Source organism: Amborella trichopoda, chromosome 9 (assembly GCF_054954075.1).
Source record: "Amborella trichopoda isolate Santa Cruz 75 chromosome 9, AtrichopodaSantaCruz75HAP2 v2.0, whole genome shotgun sequence".
Taxonomy (NCBI): Eukaryota; Viridiplantae; Streptophyta; class Magnoliopsida; order Amborellales; family Amborellaceae; genus Amborella; species Amborella trichopoda.
In genome coordinates this window covers 913,596-932,411 of record NC_142344.1, presented here as the reverse complement: position 1 = coordinate 932,411, position 18,816 = coordinate 913,596, and the positions used below count along the sequence as shown (strand labels likewise).

Here is an 18,816-nt window from a genome sequence, read left to right as displayed (position 1 = left end):
GGTATTTTGGTCATTTTTCTTTCCGTAAATAATTTTTTTATATTTTTTTTAGGTGTGTCTTAATGAGAAGAACACACGTTTAAAATTTCAAGCGATTTGGATTTGTAAAAAAATAAATAAAATTCAAGCACTACCGGACATCAGTGATCATCGGATTGGTCCAGATTCAATATGGGACGTTGGGTTCATATGAGCTTAGTGGGTTAATCTCAGATTATATATATATATATATATATATATATATATATATATATATATATATATATATATATAAAAGAAACTTAGGGGATCCGACGACTCAACGGTCTTGGGGTTTTTCTTCTAGACTTGGTAGGCTGCCGATTCTTTGTAACTTGGCCAAGTCTAAGTCGGGCAAGATGAGTTTTCTATCACTAGTACATGCATCCATCCAAAATATTTAAGTTTGGAATACAGATAAAATATAATTAAAAAGACAATTTCCTTTTCAATTAGATTTCCTTTTAATTATTCCGATGAAATAAAAAATGAAGGTATTTCTTTTAAGGAAGTCCCATTTGACAGAATCGGATTAGGAGGTAGCCACCTTAAATTCCCCTTTTGTAGATGATCCCCTCCTCAATAGGTACCTTACCCGAGTTATTTCTCTACACGGTCCTGTTCTTGTTAATTGTTGTGTGTGTAGTCCTTAAAACTGTGGCTTAATGTATGTAGATCCAATTAAATTATCAATAAAGGTTTTTATTTTAGACGGATAGAAATTGAATTGGATTAGGAGTTATGTGAAAACTCTCATTTTCAGGTACTTTTTAATAAATAGTTAGGGACGCTACCCTAAAATCTCTCTCGGTAAGGTTCCTCTCTCGTACGTGTCCCGCCCCTTAATAGTAGCTTAATATATGTTTAATATATGTATAATGTATAATGGATATATCAACTTTCAGAATATCTTTATGTAATTACGTAGATTCTCATGTGCACACATACATACATGCATACTGACATAGATAAACATGTGTTTGTGTGTGGTATGTGCAAAGTAACTGAACCCACGCCACATGTCAGAAAGTTAAGGGCTATGCCAAAGAGTCCTTTGGATCTTTTGGCTCACTAGAGATAATGTTTGCCACTTATAAATTGAATATAGGGGACTGCCTTCCACTGAGTGAGAGAGATGGAGATGGAGATGGAGATGGAGATGGAGAGAGAGATTTGCATGTATTGCTGCCAATGTTGGAAGAGAGAGAGAGGGAGAGCACGACTCGGGCCTAGTATTTGGCCCATGCTCGAGTCGAGTACTCAGCCTGAGTCCGAGTAACTCAGCCCGAATTGTCGAGTACTAGAGCAGTAATGTTAAAAAGTTTTAAAATAAAAAGTACAAAAAAAGAGATATATATTTAAAGTAAGTTTAAACAAAGCATATGAGGTTAAAAAAGTAGTAAAAAATAGATTTTGGAAAAATCAACTTGTGAGTGGAGGTATTTTTAAACTAATCCAAAAAAGATAGGAAAATATAAAAGAGAAATGACTCTATGAGACCCTCTCACACCGATGTGAGTAGGACCCCAAAGGATCGGGACTTGGGTGAATGGGTTTATTAATAACTTTTCTAAAGATCTGTGTCAAAATTTAATGGTGACTTTTTTAGGCCTACTCACGTGGGTGTAGGAAGGTTTTATAGTATGATTACTCAATATAAAAATAATTATGCATTTTTAAAATAATTTTTAATCTTTACCAAAATGATAGAACACATAAATAAACATGTAACATTAGGTTTCTTTTTTTTTTTTTTTTAATAATTTTTTTAAGATCCTTGAGTTGGAGGAGTGGTGGAGCATGAGTAACTCGGCCGAGTCCGAGCTGACTCGGTAGATTTTTCAAAGTCCGGATGAAACACTTTGGACTTATTTCTTATTTCGTGATAATAATTTGGATTTATTCTGCTCATGCTTGTGAAATTAGACGATTGATAATCTGCATCATAGTGTTTGTGTAAGAGGGAAAGTGTGTGAATTCTTGCGTATTATCTCTATATCTCACACACAGACATTCTCTCTCTCACTCTCTAGAGGTGTCAGGAGAGCAGTGTGGACTGTACAGTGATGGTTAATTGTGAGGTGCTGCCATAATGGACCACTGTGATAAAGTTGCGACCTGGGAGTTTGTTCAGGGAAGTTTGCTACTTAAAAGCTGCCTGCGATTTCTTTGGAGAGAGATTTTTCACTTCTCACATTGCGAGTACCTAACTTGACCTACCATTTTCCTTCCTAATATCCCAACTTCATGCTTCCATGTCTCTCCCCCACCTCTCTATCTCTCAAATGAGAGAGAGAGATATTGTGTTTATGAGAGTAGGGCTGGCAATGGGCTGGCCTGGCCCTAACAGGGTCAGGGCTAGGCTTGGGCCGGCCCTATGGGCCCAAGGGTCGCGTTAGGGCCAAGGCTGGCCCGGACCGGTGCCACCCTTATGTGAGAGTGCTCTTGCTCTCTCTCTCTCTCTCTCTCTCTCTCTCTCGCATTCATGATAGTTCTTATGAATGTGTGTGACAGAGTCTCTCTCTCACACACACATTCTAGAGAGGGCATTTGTGTGTTTATGGTACCACTTAGTGAGTTGATAACTCAATTATTGGAAGTTCCATGTCTCATGCTCTCCAACTCGCATTAATCAGAGGCCCCTTTCTGGTGGTGACATACCCACTTAAACATTGTTTTTGTTCATGCACCATTCTTGTTCCTTGTCGTTTTTACACCCCCAATCCTTATATTATTGTTTATTACATAACAAATATTCCCATTTGGCTTCTTCTCCCAAACCCTAACCCTAGAATCTCCTCAGCAAATACCTGCAGCCACCACTGAACACAGATTTGAATTCAAACCTTTTCAACTAAAACTTTGGCCTGGTTCCAATTCAATAATGAAAAAAAGATAAGTCTTTGGTATTTGGTTTGGCCAAAAGATTATGTACTCCCGAGTGGCCATATATCGTCCATGTACTCGGGTAAAATTTGAGGTATTTTTAGGACCCCAAATGAAGTTATAAATCTCCACAAATTTTAAAAAATAAATAAAATCATATACATTGCATATGCATTTTAAAAAAGAATCCCAAGGTTTAACCAAAAGCTCGAAATACAATATTCTTCCCTTTCGAAAATACTCATCTAGTGATTCTAAAATGGATCCAAATCTTAGGTTGAAAAAATACTCTTAAGTAGGTCTTTTTACTGAAGGAGCACGTAGACTGCGTGCTCTCTCGCAATAGTACGCTAGACGCACTTTTTGATAATTCATGCATCTATATATAAAATTAATAAAAAATATTTATATATAAAATTAATAAAGGAAGCATGCCTTTATAAGATCTCGCACTTACTCCCTCTCTTTTTAGTTACATGCCACACGTGTGCATCACACGCATAAACATATACCTGATTAGCCCAAGTATAAACCTTTATATATAGTAAAAGGGGTATGCCTATGATAAGGACCTGGACATTCATGTTGGATTATATTGCCCTCTCTTCTGATGGAAATCACATAATCCCACCTTTTTCTTTTTTCCTTTTCTTTTCTTTAGAACCGCAAATATACCTTGCCCTCTAAAGGGGGACACTTTACATCGTATAAATTTAATGCAATTTTTATAAGGCCTAGGATTTAAATACTAAAAAATAAGAGTAAAGCCTTGCCTCGAAATTTGTCAATTTTGTTTGGAAAACGCTGTATAGGAAATCCCTATGATTGCTTTAAAATCTGTTTCGGCAGCAGCTTACTGTGAAATTTGTAGTTAAAAAAATGTTACAAGTCATGTGGATTTGTGAACGCTTGAAAATAGAAAGTGTAGATGAAGTGTTACATTATACAACATATTTAAGGCTTGAAATTCCTTTTTATTTTTTTTCACAATCATAATGATCAAGGTCAAGATGATTGATTTGAAGGTTATCTGATGCCCGGTGAGTTTTGAGTTGATGCTTTACTCTTTTTTTTTCTCTATCTTTGCCTTATTTAAACATTTTCCTTTTAATTTATGTTAATTTTATCATAAGTTCATTTGAATTTTACTTTGTCATGATAGATTCTAAAGCCGATTATAACTTCAATCCTGGTAAAATCAATCTATTGTGTTCCGTTACAATTGTGATTAATAACTTTCATGATGATGACGTTCTAAGTAATATGAAAATTTGGGGTTTGGTGTTTACTTGCCTGAAAGTTGCACCAAGGTCTCAATAACACAAATGGGATAACTTTTCTTGAGGAATTCATGAAGGAACTAAGTTTGATAGTGATTTTTGATACTTTAATTTTGATATACATTAGAACTTCTTGACAACTTTAACAGTTAATAAAATTTTAGAATACTTGTATTTTTAGTTATGGATAATTTCAACACATCTACTCCTCTTAATAACAATTCATTCTATGATCATAGTTAGATTGATATATTAGAATCCCAATAATTATCTGATAAGTTTTCGATACCTGCCAAGCTTGAGATGTTCTTCCATCTTATAATTATAACTTGTACAGAAAAGTATACAATGAATCCATTTACCTTTCGTACAAAGTAGTCACAATTAATCTTGAAGCTCAGAATCCAAAAGAAAGTTTTTTTGAACTTCGTAACACACTTAAGCTATCAGGTTTCACATCGAATGATTATAATTAGTTATGACTTTCACATCGAATGATTATAATTAATTATGACCTCATTTTAAAGGTAAGTGGTCTATACAATCCCAACTTTTACGAACTTGGCATAGTATCCAACAAACTCGGCCAAGTTTGAATTGACAACTCGGTCTCGGAACCCTCATGCGTCTCAAGTCCGAGCCTAGTTTTTGGACATTGTTGTATTTACATGGTTGGTCAAAAGAATGGCTACTAATTGTTCTTAGTAATGACAGTTGAGATTATCAACATTTGTAAAATGTTGTCATAAACTGCGATTAATCGCCACCGTCCAGTTACTGAGAAATGAGGTCGGCAGCCGGTCGAATTGGATCCGAGTCTATGTGTTGGACCTAGCTGGTCGGACCCAGGACCAAATGAGTTGGACCTAACCCAACTTGGGTTCGTGTCTGATTGGACCCTGTTCGGTCATGGTCGACCTCACCGGATCAACCTGGTATAAAAATATATAAAATACACATACCACACGATATATATAATAATTTGATTTGTAATGGATCTAATGTAATGCATTAGTGCATATCACCTGTCCAAAGAAGTACATGTGATCATATTAGTGTTATTATCACTTTTGTATTGGCTTCCATGGTTAACAATACCAAAACATTGGACTACACATCATGGTTGGTATTTCAATGTGAGAAACATTTTATTCTAAATTGCAAAAGGTTGGCATAAAGCATGTAAAGAAAATGCACTTCCAATTTTGAGAAATCCTCAAAACTGAACATCTTAACTTTGATCATTATAAATTTGAAAAGAAAGAAAGGATTTTAAGTCTTAAAATAATAAATCTTCAAACATGATATCTAAATTCATCCATTTTCAATTGCTCGTAAATTCACACGTCTACATAATTTTTGGAATTTTAAAGTAGAAATATATTTTCAAACCGCACATGATCTATATTTTCTGATACAGTTGTAAGGTGTATTATTTTATTTTCATTTTTTCCATGGCACTATTGTACATTTTCTGGTAGGGTTTAGAGGTGTGATTGTATTTAAGCCAACAAATTCAAGTGATTATATTGATATGTGGTTTATTTTGATGATTAGAGGACTAAATGGGGCATAACTGAAACAGTCAGGGTCAAATTGGCCGGTCTAAAGGTCACAATTTTAAACCCTAGAAACTTTTCAATGTAGAAAAGTGGGGAAAAGGCAGATGAGAAAAATAAATATATATTTATTTATGAAGTTCGCACCACCATCTTTTAAGCTCCACTCAGTGGCGGCAGCTGCCAAGACTGAGAAAGAAGCTCTTGTCTTTAGTAAGGAAGCAACCAAGGCCAACCCTCCTCTGCTCACTAAAGTTAACACATAATTCCGATAAATACTCAACAAATAAAATAAAAATATTGTTAAATCATAAAATAAGAAAAATTGCCCAATAAACTAAAGGTACGGTTTGTATAGGGTCAAGGTCCTAAACAATCAAAATAGGGCGCACTTTCAAATAGTGCCGAAATATGTTGTTTAAACTTTTATGATGGTCTAGAAATTTATTTTCACTTCTAATTATAAATTTTAAAATTAAAAAATAGTATAGATTGAATATATCTATCTATTAACATTTGAAAATTGACGGTTTAGATAATATATTACAAGATGCACTATTTTTAATATTTGAAATTTATTTATTTTATATTCATACATTTTAGGTCAACAAGGTCAAATTGAGGGTTTTTCAGCATCGAAATAATATTTTCTAATGAGTTTTTGAGGTACGCCTTATTTGATTGTTTATGGCCTCACCCATATATACTTAGGATATCATGCAAAATACAAAAAAAAATTAAAAATAGTGAAACCAATACCCAATAAATTAAGCCTTAATTTACAGTAAGAATATCTTGCTGAACCCTGCATATAGTAATCAAATCAAATTCTACAATATGCTAAAGCGGACATAAACATTTGTGAGAAAGAAGCCAATATAAATAGCCCCATTTCGTGCCTCTTCTGGGCCTAAGACTCCGCAAAAAACCATCCTCCAAAAAATGGTAGTTTCTGGCGCTCTTGTTTCCCCCCTCCTCCTCCTCCTCCTCCTCCTCCTCCTGCTCCTGCTCCTGGATGGAAATACAGTCGGTGCTGCTAATTCCGCCACCCAGTTCCAAACCCTAAACGTCCGGGCCATATTGGCCGAGTCAACACAAGCCCACCCAGCAGAAACCCTATCAACTAAAACCGAGTCAAAACCCCCCCTGAAAACCTTAGCCATACAAGCCGAGTCGAAAACCCAACCCAAAGGGCTCTCACAACACGCCGAGTCAAAAACCCACCTTAGCCAACCCTCAAAACACACCGAGACAAAAACCCCCCATAGCCAACCCTCGGCCTCGAAACCCGGCAACTTATTGAGGCTCAAGCTCCTGCATCGAGACTCATTCAAGCCCACCAACTCCTCAAGCCACAAGCACCGTTTCGAGTCAAGGATGCGGCGTGACTTGTTGCGAGTTGCCGCACTTGCTAAAAAATTGGGTCTCGAGTCGGGCTACAAACTCACCGACTTTGGAGCTGAGGTGGTCTCCGGCATGGAGCAAGGGAGCGGCGAATACTTTGTGAGAATCGGTGTTGGATCCCCCGCCCGAGACCAATTCATGGTCATCGACACAGGGAGCGACATAGTTTGGGTGCAGTGTCGCCCATGCTTGCAGTGCTACCAGCAGGCAGACCCTGTGTTCGACCCAGCCGCATCTGAGACGTTTGCTGGGGTGAGCTGTACTTCATCTGTGTGCAGCCGCCTCGAGAACTCAGGGTGCGGGGCTGGACGGTGCCGCTATGAGGTCAGCTATGGCGACGGGTCATACACAAAGGGGACTCTGGCCTTAGAGACACTAACATTTCAGGCCACAACAGTGAGGAATGTAGCCATGGGATGCGGCCACAAGAACCACGGGTTGTTCATCGGAGCGGCTGGCCTGCTGGGTCTGGGTGGTGGGTCTATGTCCTTTAATGGACAATTAGGAGGCCAGATGGGCGGAGCCTTTGGATATTGTCTGGTGAGCCGGGGGGCGACCGGTGGCTCGACTGGTGAGCTTGTTTTTGGCAAGGGTGCAATGCCCTTGGGTGCAGTGCAGGCGCCTATGCTCCGCGACCTGCGCGCACCCACCTTCTATTTTGTGGGCCTGGCTGGGCTCGCTGTCGGTTCCTGGCAGTTACCACTGTCCAAGAATATTTTCGGGCAGTCTGATTCCGTCAAAGGAATGATACTTGATTCCGGCACCGCGGTCACCCGCCTCCCCACAGTAGCCTACGAGGCTCTGCGAGACGCATTCGTGTCAGCCACGCAAGCCCTGCCACGAGCGCCTGCCCAGTCCATATTCGACACGTGCTATGACTTGAGGGGCCTCGAGATGGTCACCGTGCCTACTGTGTCCTTCTATTTTGCCGGTGGCCCCATCCTGACGCTTCCGGCCGGGAATTATATGATTCCGGTCGACGACGGTGGGACTTTTTGCCTCGCATTGGCACCGTCCGTGTCCGGAATCTCCATTTTTGGAAATATTCAGCAAGAAGGGATCCAGATATCCTTTGATAGTGAGAATGGGCTCATTGGATTTGGGCCCAACACTTGCTGATGAAAATAAAATTCAATTTTTGTGGAAAAGTATCCTTGTAGTTAAAATAGTAGAAAGAGATAGATTATGTGGCTTACTCTAATTTGTAACCAACCACGTGATCATGCGGATCATGTATTTAAAAAGGTTTCTTTTCTTGTGGTTAGAAGTAATTACATGAGAGTAAATATTGTATTTAATCATGTAATATCTTGTTCAATTATTAATATGACATAATGTGAAGGCTTTCCTGCTTGGACCTTCCAATGATCGTTCTGGCAGAGAAGGGAGAGTGATTTTTAAAATAAATGGTACATAAGAGGATCCAAATTTTGGATCCTATCCACATCGGGGTAGGGATTTGAGATTGGATCCAACGGGTTGGATTTTGATACTAGTGGTAATTCGGATCGAATTCACGCACAAGTGGATCCAACTCAGTTATTAATATATTGTATATTATAATATATATATGTATATATGTCATATAGTATTTTTTTTTATAAATTAATTTATATTTTTTTATAAAAGAAATGATCCTATAGGACCCTCTTCTACCCATATGTGTAGGATCTAAAAGGATCACCATTAAATTTGATATGGATCTCTAAAAAAGTCAAGTTCCACACTCATGTGATAACTTTTTTAGAGATCCATGTCAAATTTAATTTAATGGTGATCCTTTGAGGTTCTATACATATTGGTGAGGGAGGGTCTTATATGATCATTACTCTTTTTATAAATATAAAATGATATATAAATTTTTTTTTATCCAATCGGATCTAGATCTAAACTTAGATCGCATGTATACTTTTTGGATATGCATATGGATCCTTGAATCCAGACCTCATTCTTAGCCCTACTTAATAGTAGTATATTTTGCTTTTATCATGTAAGTTGTTTTTTTTTTTTTGCTTTGTCAAAACAAAAAAATATATATATATATATATTGCATTATTTTCGAGAGTTTAAAAGGATTGTGATGTGTCATAGAGAGGGAGGTTTAAAGGTTTGTAAATGTGTCCCTTGTGGCCCTACTAGTAGTATATTTTACATCTTTCTCTAGAGAAAGGTTTGTAAATATTTCCCTTATGGCCCTATTAGTAGTAAAGTTTGCATTATTATCTAGAGAGAGATTGAAAGGACTGCAATGCGTCCGTTGTGGGCCAATTTACTATATTTTGCATTATTCTCTCACATATCGAGAGAGATATCTTTTCCTATATTCCAATATTTTCCCTTGGGTTACTTTATCAAACCCAACTAAAAAAAAAAGAGAGAAAACTTCAATCGAGATGAGTATGGACCTTTTGAGGGTCCACGGTTTTGTGCTTTTTATACAGAGAGATGCTAATCGTGAGATTTATTATTAATAAATTAAGGGAGTTAATACTTGATGGTATATAATACATGATATATTTTGCTTGTATACTAAATGTAATCTCCACCTTCCACTTCCAATGGTGGACGGTGAAGATGGAGTGTTCTCTACTTGCAAACAACTGATTCTTCATCAATCTTAACCAATCGTGGACCCATCAGACGTTGGAGACATGCAACAACAAGCTACGCTATCATTTCACTTATACATATTACTGCTAATTAATTTTTATATTTTCAATCAAGGATAAAGATTCTATAAGCCAAAGATCTTATATTTTGAGAGTATTTATCTTGTTCATTTTTATGAGAGAACCCCACTGAGATAGGTATGGGTGTGTGCAAAATTTGGTGTCCCAAAGGGAAAAATCTTAAAAGGCCTTAATACACAACATTGTCTATGATCCTTCAATATGAACTGCGTTAAAGAAAATCAAACTAGTGGTTTGATCCGGTCACCCACCAATCCGAGTCAAATCGGCAACATTGGTGAGTCTGGTTGGCCGATTCGGTAAAACTAGATAAAAGAGGATTAGAAAATGCAAACAAACTTTAAAGAGTTAAAAATGTTTCAAAGGTTTAGGAACTACAAATCTTCCTAAGAAATACTAGTCTTTTTATAATAAAATGTTTATAATGTTATTTCTAGGTTCGGGCCCTGATTTAACGAGGACCTCGAAAAATTAGGGCCCAAAACTGGTGGCCACCGGTTCTTGTTTGAATTAGGCAGTTCTGAATCGAATCGGCCACTTTTTAACACTTCTCCGATCCAACCATTAGGCATGTACTATTCCATGAGTTGGGCCCCTTAGATCATTACAATTCACCCAAGGAATTCTGACTCTGATTCTCCTGCTATTACGATCAAGGAAGCTTTACAGTTTTTTTATTACTTTTTTGAATATCAGCAGCTTTACTATGTTTTCTTTGGACTTAGTTTCGTTGTACTGCTCTGTCATATCCAGACCCTTGAAAAGATGAATCCTTGTCTATCTCTAAGATATGTTATTGACATGAAAGGTAGAAAACACTTAGAGAGAGAGAAAGAGTGAGAGAGCATTATTATTATTATTTATATGAAAGAAAAAAAGTTTATATAAGGTTGCAGCTTTAAATTGTAGAATTAAGGTGTATCTCAAAAAGCTATTATAAAACGTTGTTTTGATGTTGGAAAACCCTCTAATTGATCATCTCGATATCGAGAAAAAAAGATTTCGAGTTCTGAAGATAGTTTATCTCACAACACATTCTCTGGACTTGTTCATTTTCAAGAATTTCAAGTGTTTATAAATCTACTTGATTTGAACTATTTAAAATTTTAAAATTGGAGATGAAAATAGATTTTCAAACCATCCTAAAAATATTTGACACTAAAATTATATTTATAATAAAATTTGAAGATGCGCCTTAATTTGATTACTTAAAATTGCAACGTCATACAAACCACAGGCTTAGATGAAAGGTGGTAACGAGAGAAGAGTCACGGCCATATACATGAGAGAGAGAGGACCATGATTATGAACATGAATAGTGGAGACTAAAGAGAACTGTGAATGGTGGTCACAAGAGAGAGAGAGAGAGAGATGGCCATGTACATGAAAGGAAGTGGAGACAGCGTGGTCCATGATTATAAATGAATGGTGATGAATGTAGAGCACTATGTGAATGGTGGTCACAAGAGAGAGAGAGAGAGAGAGATAGGTGATGCTTATCCGAGTGCATGATTAAAGCAAAAAAAAAATTTGTCGTGGTCATGCAGGAGTAAATGATGAGCAGGCACGAGGTACTCATATGCTCGACAACCAAGCCTTGGTGCAACCATGATTTTCAACTTTTAGAGCATCGATGACTGGTTCTCTTGCCTCGTGGGAATCTCAAACATGCAAATCTTCTCTCTCTATCTAGAAAGAAGAGAGAGAACATGTATATACCTCAATGATCCCAGAAGATCACGAGTACCCCTTCATTCACTTTAATGAACCTTTGGTTTTTCATTTTTTAGAGAGAGAAACATGTATATACCTCAATGATCCCAAAAGACTGCGAGTTCCCTTCATTAGCTTTAAGGGTGTGGTCTGTATAAGGCTGAGGCCCTAAACAATCAGAATAACGCGCACCTTCAAATAGTGGTAAAGGATGTCGTATCAGTACAAAAAACCTTTATGCTGATCTAAACATTTATTTTCATCTCTGATTATAAAATTTAAAGCTTCAAAAATAATATAGATAAAACAGGTCTTGAAAATCTTGAAAATTGACAGTCTAGATAATGTCTTACAAGATACATTATTTTCTAAGACTAAAAGTTCATTTTTTTTTTACGTCCATGAATCTCAAGATCGAGATGATCGGATTTGAGGTTTTACAGCATAGAAACTTCTTCTAGTGAATTTTTAATGTGCGCCTTGGTTTGATTATTTAAGGCCTCAACCTTATATAAACCGTTTCCTAACTTTAATGAGAGAGAGAGAGCATGTATATACCTCGATGATCCCAAAAGACTACGAGTTCCCTTGATTAACTTTAATAAACCTTTGGGTGCCTCACCAACCTTGTGGACCTAGAACCAAAGGGACTAACAGACCGTATATCTTTCTCTTTCTCTCTCTACCATTACCTTAGGGTAAATAGCTAGTCATGTGAGCACGAAGCCCGGAATGCCTTTGCAAAAGTCATGGTTTGAACCTGTCTACTTTGAATTTGATTGAAAGGGTTAAAGCGAGAGAGTAGATAGATACCCCTCTTTCACCCAAAAGATAGCTCTTAAAGGTCCAACAAAGCAAAAGTACCATAGTAACCCTTGCTAACTCATGTGACAGAGGGTCCACCAAAGAGGGCCCAAACTTGAGAGAATGGTAGGGCAGTGTGCTCCCATTTTGAGGAGAAAAGGGTAAGCCATGATCAAAGTTGGGGGCTGGGTGGGGGCCAATGGATTCCCTTTCTCCATTGGTTTTTAGGGTTTTGCTCTCATTTCCCAAGCTTATGGTGCTCTAGTTCCCAAGTAAAGGGCTTTTTTATGCTTTTTCTTAGGAATTTTGACTGTTCTTCATCTTTTCTTTTTGGATATGGAATGGTTAAGCCTTTCCTTTGGTCGATAAATATTGGGTGTGGTTTGTATAAGGCTTGACCCCTAAACAATCAAAGTAGGCGCACCTTTAAGTAGTATGGAAAGTTGTTTCGGTATTGAAAATCTCGTGATGGCCTAAAAATTCATTTTCATCTCTAATTATAAAATTTAAAATTTTAAAAATAGTGAATATTGAACAGATCTATAAACACTTGAAAATTTTGAAAATTGACGGTCTAAAAAATGTATTACAATATGCAATATTTCAATACTTGAACTCCAGTTTTTCTCATGTCCATAAATCTTGAGGTTTCATAAGATCGATTGAAGGGTTTTTGGGCATCGAAACAACCTCTTCTAATGAATTTTTTAGGTTTTGATTGTTATATGAACTTTTTTTTATAAATATTACTATGGAGCAATGATCCAATACAACGGTTGTATCATAATATGATGCAAAGACACTTCTAGAAAACCATGTTTGTGGTATTTGTATGACCTCAAATTTACACACACACTCTCTTTATCTCAATAATCAATCCCCCAAAAAACAAAAGTTCAATTTGAACCCTAACTATGGTCAATATGAATCCCCTCCAAAAACGAATCTAGACCATTCATTTTGTGCATTTCAAGATCTTAGCTTAAGTCATTTTTTTCTTTTTCAACATTGTTCATCTAATGATAATAAAACCATCCAAAAATTTGGAAATGAAAAAAATTCCTTTTAAGTCCTAGATCTAGGCATCTCACTAAAATGAATGGTTTATGTTAATTGGGCTAAAAAAATACTTTCTAGGTTGTGTTTTCAATTGTTTCTTTTTTTTTTTGTGGTTGTTCATTAGAATGAAAAGAGTGTATATTTCAAAATTTGAATCAAACAAATATCCATAAAATGGTTTTTCAGGATTGTTACATCATATTACTATACAACGGTTTGCATGTAATCATTGCTCTATTACTATGTTGTTTTAGAAAACATAAAAGTAAAATAGGGAGGATATTGTGCTCTTGTGAGAGCAAATTGTACACTTGCTCCCTTGGGCAAAAAGCCGACTTGGATGTTTTATCGATATGAGTTTATGCAGTCCGCTTTGCCATATCCTAAATGAGTTTCTTTAAAATCGCTGATGCAGTTTTCAAAAAAATTTGATTTTTGAGTTCCTAAACACTTAGATTTGACTATTGAAAATTTGTACATGTGCAATTGATGCATGTTTTTTTTTTTTTCTGTAAATCCAAATTATAGTTTTAATGTTTTTTTTAAAAAACAAAAAAAAAAAATTGGTCACTAGATTAGGTCACTTCTGCAGACTTTGGGTGGCAATAATCCTAGCTAGGAATTTGCCTTACCGAGCAATTTGTACATTTTGTTCCTAGGTGAGCACGACATCATTTCAATTTTATGTACAGACTAGAGAGAGAGATCTCCAAACTTCAAAGATGGGATACAATGATAGTTTCCCTTAAGTCAAATGTTAGGGCTTACCTCCTTTTTGGGGTCTGTAAGCTTTTATTTGTTATCTGGAATTTAAAGAAATAGAACAACAAATAGAAAAGGACCAGGACTTCAAGGACTCTTTTTTTGCTTTTTTTTTTTAATTAAGCCAAAGAAATTGACTTTTAATGGTTTACCAATGTTTAAAAAATGGGCTCAGAATTCGCTAAGCGAGGCCAAAGTCCGAGCAATCATTTTTAACCAAAGAAATTAAAATATGACTTTGTTCAAGCCAGGCAAGGCAAAAATCAGACCAATCATTTTTAACCAAAGAAATTAAAATTAAAGGGGAAAATTCTATTCTATATGAGGCCCGAAATTTTGTTCATAAACTCAAGAACACACTGATCCAAGGCCATTCTGGCAAGCCCCGAGTTTCGATTTTTAGAACACTGGTTTATGTTCCTTATTTTAGAAAATCAAACTGAGCTTTTCAGTGCTCCATGCATAAAAAAAAAAGGAAATCATAACATTGACCTCTTCAAACCCATGTTACTCATCACCACGTCTTGCAAATGTTGATCTATCAACCCATGTTTTTACAAGGCCGTTTCATCATCACGATCTCTAAAACCAAATGACAAAAAATAGCCTTCTCTAAAATGAAATGCTACAGGAAGTGCTGGCTTTTAACATCTATTTTTTTTTTTAAAGTTAAAGAAAAAGGTTATGTGGTAGAGTTTAGTACTTTAAAAAAAAATAAAACACGTGTGGCTTGTATAAGGTTACAACTTTAAACAAGGCACATTTTCAAATTTTGTCATAAGATACAATTTTGGTGTCGAAGTTTTTTTAGATGACCTTAAAATATATTTTTATCTCTAATTATAAAATTTCAAACTCCAAAAATGGTTCAAATCAAGCAAAATTATACAAATATGAAAATCTTGAAAATAGACAGTCCAAATAATGTATTGCAAGAAATACTACTTTTTCGACTTGATTTTTATTTTTTAATATCTATACAAAGTGATCAATTAGACTTTTTTCCAACATCAAACGAGCTTTTCCCGATGGATTTATGAAGTGCACTTTAATTCTACACTATCATTATCAACCTTATATAAAGTTTTTACCAAAAAAAAAACATTGAAAAAGTCAAAGGGTGCAGTTTGTATAGAGCCTAGGCTCTAAGCAATCAATTAGAGCCTACCTTCAAATAGTATCGAGAAATGTGATTTCAATATTGAAAATCATTTTGATAGCTTTAAAATATATTTTTATCTTTATTTATAAAGTTTAAAGCTTCAAAAGGAGTGTCAATCAACATATCTACGAAAACTTGAAATTCTTGAAAATTGACGGTCCAAAAATGTATTACAAAATACACTACTTCCAAAGCTTGAATCCTTTTTTTTCTCGTGTCTATGTAACTTGATGTTGAGATGATCAATTTGAGGATATTTGAACATCAAAACAACCTCTTCTAGATAAACTTTTGAGGTAGGCTCAAATTTGATTGTTTAGAGCCTTGGCTCTATATAAACGTTTCCTAAAGCTAAATGGTCATTATGGAGACAAACAAGATCCAAGCGTTAGATCAAGAGCCACATCACCGTTTCCTCCATTTGAATTCTCCTCATTTTCTTTCCCTTTTTGTACTCGTTTCTTCTTTAAATTTTTGGTGTTTTATATATATATATATATATATATATGAAGATACTATAAAACGCCTATAAGTAAAAATGAACAGTGATTTCGTCTACCCTCATTTAAAAATGAGAGTGGAATTTATTGGCCAATGGGTCTATGCTACAGTATAGGCTGGATAGCTCAGGTTTACTAATTTGGATAGAGAGTCAGAAGGTCATTTTTTTTTAGCAACTTTTTTTTTCACCTATGTTAAGGCACATTTCTGCCAAAAAATAAGGTCAAAATGATTTATAAAACATTAAAATTAAAATTTCTTATATCTGGTGGCTGTTAGGTGCATTGGAATTGAATTTATGCCCTACATCGTATATTGTCAATAGGTAAACTTATTTCCTTAAGGAAAAATTTATATAAGGTTAGAAAGGGGTGTTCTGAAATTAGAAAATATTTCAATTGATCATTGTTGACATCGAAATATCTTAATATAAAAAACAAAATTTCAAGTCCTAAAAATAGTGGATCATGTAGCAAGTTATCTAGAATTTATGTTTCTAGATTTTCAAGTGTTTCTTTTTTAAAATTTAAATTTCATAATTAGGATTAAACATAAAATTTCAGGCCATCGTAAAGTTTTCGAAATTGAAACTATATCTTCCGGCAAAGTTTAGAGATGTGGGTATAATTAAGGTTGAACATAAAATTTCAAGCCATGATAAAGTTTTTGAAATTGAAACTATATCTTCCGGTAAAGTTTAGTTAATAATAGAGTATAAGGTGGGCACCTCATACGAACCCTAGTCTTTCCTTAATGAGTAAGAAAGTATAAAATAAGACCATTTAGCGTGTGTGAAAAATGCCACAAGCACCCTAGTATTCTAATATGAAATTAAGTGACAAGAGATGTGCTAAATCTAGATCGTCCAATCCAACATGACAAAATCTAGGCTCTTCACACTCATCCTTGGTTCCTCCCACACTCAATGGGAGGCATCATGCGACACCTGAAAAGATTTATACTATTTTTAATCAATGTAAAGCCCATGTTTCCTGTATCTTCAAAGTCCATAAAGGGCCATTTAAAAATTAGGGATTTATAAGCACATTCACCATCTTTTGGTACTTGTTCATATTGCTTTTTTGTCAGGTCAAAAGAGGTTAAACCGTTAAAATAATAGCATTCCTTCTCTCATATTCCACATTTAGTTTGTTTGATGTACAGTGTACATTTGCTCCCTCAGACAAATGGCCTACCTTGGTGGATTTTTATGGTACTAAATTTTTTGGATCTAGGGTGGGTGCCCTAGCCCTAGTCGCTTTAGGGAAGACCGGGCTGAAGAGGCTCTGGCCCTGTCAAAAGAAAAAAAATAGGAAGACAAGAAAACAAATAGGAAGACAAGGGGAGGGGAAGGGGGGGGGGGGGGGGGGGGGGGGGGGGGGGGGGGGAAGAATTCTAGGTCAGTCTAGGCCCAGCTTTGAAAGCCATATTTTGTGGCCCAAGCCCTAGTTTTTTTAAGGCCGAACAGGGCTGCCTGGCCCATTACCAACCCTTCTGGGATCCACTTTCCAATATCATATAATTATTTGAGAGAAAAAAGATTTTGAATATGCACAATCTATGTATAATCATAAGGCATGATATTTTTTTCATGCACTTTCAAGGTGTGTATCAAAGATTTTTTGGTCTAAGTTGGTCTTGGCCATCCCTAGAATTTAGAGTCCCAAAAATACTACTAGCTAGAATTTTGCAAGAGAAAACAAGCATGCATTTTGTTCTATGGAAAATATAATCTCTTCACACATGCGAATTTCCCTTTTCTCTTGACGAAATAAATATATTCTACTCTTTCGAGAGTATAATGTTCATTTACTCCTTAAGTGGAACCCTACTTATAATTAATTTTAGGATTCCAAATTTGAAGATATAACATCTTCAACCCATACACTAACCTCAATAAAAAAGAATTTATTAATTGTACCGTCTATATAGTTGAAAACAATACTATTTCAAGTTGAATAGGGACCAACCAATTTTTAGATGATGATATTTAAGTGACAACAAAACGTATAGTAATTCTTAATCGATTCCCAAAATTTTAGATTATTGAAAAAATCCTCTCTAACTGAGGGAGTAGAAGGAAGGTACGCTCCAGAGGGAGCATCGTATACATGCTCTTACTTAAATGCCAAAACTTTTATTTAGATGGGGACCAATTCAATCGTGAGAGAGCATGTTTGTCACCAATCATTTCCATCACAACCTTGGTGGTGGGGGCCCAGTAATGCATCAAAGGTCGTATCATTGCTACTTAAATCCGCACACGTGTCAAACTCATACTTGTCAGTTGTCCAAGGCCAAACCCATGTCCCCCCATCTGTTTTTTTTTTTTTGTTAAGATCATAAACCTTTATTGACAATATAGGTGGATAATACAATTATAATGGCAAAGAATCAAGAATTACAGTAGGATAAAGTTTATATAAGTGTCAACTTTATATTATTGAAGTACGGTGCAGCTCAAAACTTTGTCGAAAATGCAGTTCTAGTGCCGCATAGTCTTGTGAGGATATGAAAATCTATTATTCCCCCCAATTATGAAATTTAAAGTTTTATAAATGGTGACGGTCAAGCAAATCTATAAACGCATAAAAATATTGAAAATAAACGGTCCAAATAATGTATTAGAATAACGTTATCTAGCATAAAAACAACCTTTTCTACTTAATTTTTATGTCCACCTTACCCATATAATATAAAATTGATACCTTATATAAATTTTTTCCATTACCTTATGAAACCACTCCGACCATGTTTAGCCAACTGCATGTCCCCATCCAAGGGCAACAGCTCTCTTGAAAGCAATGGTATATTTCTTTTCTCATGAGTTTAGGTGCTCTTTTGGTCCTCATAAAAGCAATAAACTTCTTTTGATTTATATCACAATCATTCTTTCCAAAATGTATAAAGAGAGCATATTAGTCACGATCACTTTAAACTCTAAACCCTAAACCTTAAACCCGAGACGTAAAAAGACA

At 35.7% G+C, this 18,816-nt stretch overlaps 1 protein-coding gene across 1 annotated transcript; it reads left to right on the top strand.

The window, feature by feature from the left end:
- The first annotated feature begins 6,649 nt into the window (after positions 1-6,649).
- Positions 6,650-8,500, top strand: LOC18437522 (Eukaryotic aspartyl protease family protein). The gene has a single exon (XM_006847727.4). The coding sequence runs from the start codon at positions 6,686-6,688 to the stop codon at positions 8,264-8,266; it is 1,581 nt and encodes a 526-aa protein (XP_006847790.2). The 5' UTR covers positions 6,650-6,685; the 3' UTR covers positions 8,267-8,500.
- The last annotated feature ends 10,316 nt before the right edge of the window (positions 8,501-18,816 follow it).

Coding starts and splice junctions, on each gene's coding strand:
- LOC18437522 (XM_006847727.4), top strand. CDS start 6,686: ATGGTAGTTTCTGGCGCTCTTGTTTCCCCCCTCCTCCTCCTCCTCCTC.